This window comes from Atta colombica, unplaced genomic scaffold (assembly GCF_001594045.1).
Source record: "Atta colombica isolate Treedump-2 unplaced genomic scaffold, Acol1.0 scaffold12, whole genome shotgun sequence".
NCBI lineage: Eukaryota > Metazoa > Arthropoda > Insecta > Hymenoptera > Formicidae > Atta > Atta colombica.
In genome coordinates, this window is record NW_017259206.1 from 3,070,617 (window position 1) to 3,077,465 (window position 6,849).

The 6,849-nt window shown below is 37.1% G+C and overlaps 1 protein-coding gene across 3 annotated transcripts in view; it reads left to right on the top strand.

The window, feature by feature from the left end:
• The window catches only part of LOC108694404 (zinc finger and BTB domain-containing protein 6-like), a 62,509-nt gene that overhangs the window by 53,106 nt on the left and 2,554 nt on the right, over positions 1–6,849 (top strand). Inside the window, exon 5 of one of the 3 annotated variants that reach the window (XM_018203846.1) lies at positions 4,170–4,986. The exons of 1 other annotated variant lie outside the window; for it this stretch is intronic. In XM_018203846.1, the coding sequence (XP_018059335.1) occupies positions 4,170–4,393 (224 nt within the window). In that variant the 3' untranslated portion in view covers positions 4,394–4,986. Of the gene's footprint in view, positions 1–4,169; positions 4,987–6,849 lie in introns of those variants that run through there. One more of the 3 variants, XM_018203847.1, reaches the window with a different exon arrangement.

Sequence of the window (6,849 nt, forward strand, 5' to 3'; positions counted from 1 at the left end):
AATATAGGGAATCAGTGTTTCCCGCGAGAATACTGAGCGTGTTCTACTCATCATTTAAAAAAACAAAAAATAAAATAAAATGTGAATCGGCGCGACTGTCAGACTGAAAGTTTGTGATTTTACACGGCGCGTGTAAATATAGAAAACGAGCCTCTAAAATTAGATTCGACATTTATGAACGAACGGCGAGAGGAAGAAAATCGTTATCCGTTGCATTTTCCGCATTGTATGATAACGTGCAAGCGCGTACGAGAGAGAGAGAGAGAGAGAGAGAGAGAGAGAGAGAGAGAGAAAGTGTAAGAGAGGAATCGAAAGAAGGATAGACAGAAGAGAGAAAGAATGCATGCGTGCGAGAAAAAGAATGAATTAAATCGCGATGAATGTCCTTCCTTTATTCCTCAAAATGTCTCGCTCCTCTTTCGACACACGTCGAAGAAAAATTTGCGTCACCGTCCTGTCGCGCTCAAACATTATACCGAAAGCTCAAACGTCCGTAAGTTCGTTCTTGGCGAACTTTAATTTAAAAAAATAAGAAAAAAAAATTCGGCGATCGTTGAAGCCGATTTGATCGAAGTAATTCGTAATCAATGTGATTGCAAACCTTTCATCAACGTGTGTGTGTCAGTCGTTTGTACCTTTTCTTCCTATTATTCTGCGCCTTTCCCCTTTCCATCTTTTCCTTTTACCTTTTTTTTTTATCGAACTTTAATTTCGATTCCTTGTTTCCGGTCTTTCTTTCCTTTCACCATTTTCATTCGTTTTCCAAAAGGTTCGAAAGCTTTTTTTTTCCGACAGTGCAGTTACTTACGGGGACACTACGAGTAGTGAATGCGATCGCGCGATTAAATACATTCGGACAAAAAGGGAGCAAGACCCGCCTGGACTTCAATACATTCGCGTTTTTGCGAATTAAATTCGATCGCGTCCGTACGATCGTCGTCGTCGCCGTCGTTATTATCCTTTATACCTTTCTGGAGTAGAAACGACGATGACCACGGCGATCGTCGATTTCGTGAAACGGCAGGTTGCTTGAGAGTTGATATCTTTCTATTACACATATAAACGATCGTTTGGCTCGAAACGTACAATAGATGTATTTAGCAAAGAAAAGGAGAAAAAGAAAAAAAATTTGCAGAGGAACTTCTAACCATGCCGATCGATGGAATGAAATAGTTAAGGCGTCAACCGGTTTTATCACGAGAAATTATTCTTACTATTACTACTTCTCTTATTGTTATTACAATTATATTCTTATCCTTATGATTATTCTAACATAAAGTCTCTTATGTTTACAATTGCATTATTATATACATCTTTAATTCTAGTGTAGATAATACGGATGATAATGATGATGATAATGATGATGATAAACAAAAAAAATGGAGAATTAATCACATGTGCATTTAATGTATTTCATACTAATTTTTTGATTAAACATAATTGTGTGTTAACCGAGCCGTCTACCTTTCTTTTTTCTTCCAGATCATTTTTCTCCCTTTTCAACGTTCGCATGGTATTCGCCAACGGTATCTGCGCTCTCGCCCATTTTTCCTAAAATTTTCAATTTTCCCTCACAATCGAGATGCCTATTTTTGCATTTCTGCAGAATCGACAGGAGAATCGTAAATGTGCACAAGATGACGCATCGTCGAACACCTTGGGAAAGTCGTAACTTCGATTCGCGATGAACTAGCGACATTTATTAATGTCAAATGTTATTAGATATTAAGAGATAAGCGGTCGTATTTCAGGGATATTTTCGTGTTTCCACGGGATAATCTGATCCCCGTATGTCCGCCTCGGTCACGACAGCTGCTCAATCGTAGTCTATAACGACTGTAACGGAGCGTCTGAGGGATCACGTCACCTCAGTTCAACACCGAGGACTACGACGACACCTTATCGTTTAACTACGCTGAATTATTTCGACGATCAACTCGCGCGATAATGCTATTATTAGCGCGAAATAATGCAGCGGCAGCGGCAACGTTAACGTACATTACCGTGACGAATATTCTCGTCGTTCTGCGATTGGTCTGTTTTCAATTTAGGATATGTAATAATAACTTTCTATTCCAAGATATTCGTACGATATTTTATAGCTGTGATCACCTAGCGAAGATATGAGAAAGTGAAGGTATATTTCAGATGAATTTTGGAGGGCCGAATACATGATGTAGTTGCATAGCTCAAATTGTAAATCCCAAAGTGTACCGATCGAAATTATCTTCCCCAGAACGATCTTCTACTGAGAGAAGTGTTTGACGAACAGCTATAATTTACGTGATTGATATGTGAATTATTAAAATTTTGTAATGTTTTAATCAAAGAAATGTATTGTTCTAATCAAAATTTGATTCAAATAAAATTTTAATTAGATCATGACTGAAATCAACATGATTTATAAATTAAAACATAATAATATTTTATTATTTATATATCGACAATTACGAAAATTATATAATTATTCAATCCAAGCACTCCTGGATTTTGAATCCCCAAATTTTAATATCTTCTGACTTTTGGCGGTTAGTTAGATCCGAAGATTCAAGAGATCTGTTTTCTGTGGCTGAACTAATGTACACTTTTAGAACTTAAAGTGAAATAGATATACGTTTGATATTTATTTAAAGCGACAGAGTTCTAGAACAGTTTAGTGCAGGAACAGAAAACAGACCAATGGATTCCTAATCCATTTGTGTCTTCGAATTGTGTCTTCCTTTAGAGGGGACGTTTAATTTGGCAGGTCGAACATAGGTCGAACATAGATCAAATCGCTGCGGTGAAATATCGAAAGAAAGCAGTGCGAACAGGTGTCGTGTCTCACTTAGACTTTCGAGTCACGTGTGCGCGGTCTTATCAGGATTCCGATTTCACGTCAATATGTTCGATGTTTGCATGAATTTGTTGTATTGCGATGCGTTTCGCGATACATATCGAGCATATGCTTCTCGATGCTATCTTGCTTTTGCTTGCGAGAGATTGTTTGCAGATTTTTACAGTGTCCGAAATCGCTCCCTCGACTTGACGTATTTCAGAATTCATGTCGATATGAATACTCGGGAATGTATACGCTTTTCTATGCGAAAAGTGTTCTCGACGAGAAGATGCTCCTCCAGATAATTGCGGGAAAGTCGTACGGATCCAAATCTGGGACAGGGAATCGTGATTGTTTACTTCGTTCTTCAAGTCCTGCAGAAACTGAGTTTAGACGATTTCTTGTTATCTTTCGCAAATAGCGCCGTGCACTGAAAAAAAATTAAAATTTAATAAATATTTGCTTCAATAATTATAAGTAGATAAATATTTACGAAATATAAATAAATATTTGGTACAAAAACTATTTCGATGAAACTAATTAATTAATTATATTTATTTTAAATATATATTTACAAATAAACATAATTTTAAATATATAAATATTTGATACAAAACCTTAATTTGATTTTACTATTATTTTTTATTGAGTAAATAAAAAAATATTTATTTATGTATTGTAAGCAATGTTTACTTAGTGCTGTTCAAAGAAATATGTATTAAGATTTAATAAATTTTTTTCAGTACGATGACAATGTTTAACGAAGACGTTGTTCTTTTTTTTTAAATCTCTTTGAAGAAGATATTTTTAATCTTAGAATTAAATGTGCGTTAAGGTTCGTTGATTTCTAAGAGAAAAAGAGGAAGAGAGAGAGAGAGAGAGAGAGAGAGAGAGAGAGAGAGAGAGAGAGAGAGAGTTTATTTAGCATATTTGAGTTCTCTCTGTTTTCAAATTTTCCGAATATTTGGAATTTCCGATGTGTCTTCATCTTCGATCCCTTTGATCTCGCATCCCTCGCCACAAACCGCAGTTTAGGTCTACTATGTTAATTGGTCACGCAATTGAATTTTTCTCAAAGGTTGTCACGTATCCTTACATACGCACACGCACAGGGGAGACGGATAAGCGAAAGGAATAATAATGATCTGGCAGACTGAGAATTCAATCTCGGCATCAAGGGTGGAAGTTTTGCGAGAGATAAAAAAAAATAGAGAGGCAGAGAGATAGAATAGATTAGAAAAACAGAAAAGCACGCGAAAAAAAACATAGGCGGAAATAGAGCGATGACACGCGACCGGAGGTCGGGCTAATTCGAGGTGCTTTGTTGACGCTGTGGTTTCTGTTGTTGCAGAGCTGAAAAATTGGCGGATATCACAGATATTTGAGAGACAGAGTAACAGCGACGAGAGGAGGCGGTGCTCGTTGTGCGGTAAGGTCGTGACAAACGTGCGCAATCACTATTACGTGCATTTCCCCGGGAAGTACGCCTGTCCGCTCTGCCCAGCGGTATACACGCGCAGCGACACTCTGCTCACGCACACGCGTATGAAACACGCGCACGCGCACGTGCAATAGTATCGCACACACGCGTCGCGATACTTTGAGCGTGCCGCGTACTTTAAGCTGCGGATCTAGAGAACCGTGGATCGCGCGAACGTCTTCCTCCTCTTCATCCTCTGACGTGACTTCCTTTCGATCTCGTTGCACGAGGCAATCTCGCGAGCTCTCCCTGAACTTGTCCGTCGTTATTCCATTAGATAAGCTCCATTAGCGCAAATTAATGTTTATTAAAAAGCGGAAGTGTACAATGGAATCTTAGAGTTTGTGAGGGGCACGAAGATCAAAGGGCTGATTGACCTAACGAGTTTGTTCGAGATCCTGGAATGGATTTTAGTGTTGGAAGATCTAAGAAGCTAGCTGCTCCACGTATTCGAGGATGCGATTCAGGAACTCTCGAAGAACGTTTGAAGAGCGTTTGCGATGCAACACTTAGAAATCTTGTACCTTTTTTTGCGAGCGTTCGATATAGTCAATGTTGCGTTTAGTATACTTAAAGGCCACGCCAGGCGTCTCGAGTAATTGCGAGAACCATGTAATTCCATCGTGCAAATATTAGTCTTCACCTCTTTCCGTCTTGCCGTCTCTCCCTCTTTACTCCTCCCCCTCCTCCTCCGTCTCTCTTTCTATCTCTCCTTCACTTTCTTTGATAGTCGTGGACACTCGTAGGTGCCTGATGAACTCGAACTCTTGCTTCGGATCTGCGCAGACTGTTTGCGATCTCGCACTTTTGAGTCCTCGGACTCACACAAGCGTGAATTAACTTGGGGGATGTAGTGTTCCCGAATAGCAAGGACGGGGCAAAGAAAAAGTTATTATGAACAAATAGTGGCACTGAAAATTGTAAATTTCCTTTTCGTAATCGTGATTAATCTTCTAAATAAAAGACGAACGAATAAAGAAGAGTATTTATCTATAAATGTTGTTAAATGTTGTTAAATTGGATTTAACTGGTTTTGAGAAATAAAACTAGTTGTGGAAATATTTCCATTAGACTTAATTAAGAATAAGTGTTTTCAGTATTAATTAATTACGAGGCAAATTTTATTTGTACAATTATAGGTAAATTTGCAATTGATACGCAATTCTCTGTGTATGTATTGACAAATTAATATGTAAAGAGCTAATATACAGAGGTAATTACCACGTTTGGTGTATACAGCGATGATGTTTCATCGGACTTTAATTACAATTTTTCTTCAACGAAAATAGTTTCAGCAGAGCAATTAAAAAAAGAATGCACTCGATATTAAGATGCTTAAAGGAATCCTAAAGCGAAACTCGAACTTCGACGAAGTCACCAGAGGTTGTTTTTCATCAGCGCATCGACATATCTTTATATATTACTACACCAATATCTCAATCTACGAGTCGCATGTTTATGTCGATTTTCGTATAACAAATTCGTCGCGATAAAGCGTTTAAGTCTAATTTTAAGAACTCGACATTATTTGTTCGTGCAAACTACGTGTTTGTGGATTACTATTCTGTAAGTACAAATTGCAAAACTTTCGTATCAAGCAAATGTCACGATTTGACATTTGAGCTTGAGACGCATGTTACACTAAGAAATGGTAAAAAATATATCAATTTCGAAATTTTTGATCGTTCTCGGCATAAACTCCATCTCACAAACACGTATTAATGCGTATACTTTAATCCTGGAAAAGGATTTTTGAATCTATGAAAGAGAAAAAAAAAGTATTTATTATATAAAAATTATATGTTGGTTATAGACGGTTTTAGGATCCCCCAGAATCTGTAAGGATTCTGTAAGGATTAATCTGTAAGGAGAGAACAACAACATTTAAATCTTAAGCCGACAAAAACATTACTAAGTACATTTTTTTTTATTAAATACTGCACATTTATGGATCAATACATTGCAAGATTTAAGATTCTGCAGATGCGCGAATAAGTTGGACGCATATATGGTAGATCCAGCTTCGAAGTCCCATAGAAACGTATCTCGACAATGCAACTCAAAATATGTGTTCTTCCGTCAAAATGCCAAAAGTAACTGCCAAAGGAAGCTTATTATGCACATTACGTGCATAAATGTGCATGCACCGACATCTAAGTACCAAAAAATAATCTAACTTTATTTTTCCATTACCTTCAATCTCCTCGATTAGACGATTATGTAATCTTTCATTCCGAGTCCTTTTCCATGAAAGAAAAGGATTCGCATCATTCCTTCGTGGAAGGAGCGTGACGATGTCGTTTGTTTGATGATTGAAGAGCAAAAGTTTTGATGAAATATCTTTATTTAAGAAGCCGTAAAATCTCTCTCTTGCTTTTTAAAGATTGTTATGGTTAATCGTTCGCAACGCGATTTAGTTTTAGGACATACGATTTAGCTGTACTAATGGCCAATTATAAAGGTAAGAAGATATCGATGAGAGGTTTTTAAGAAATGTAAACATTTTATGAGACTATGGTTATTGAAAAATGTAATATATATATATATATAT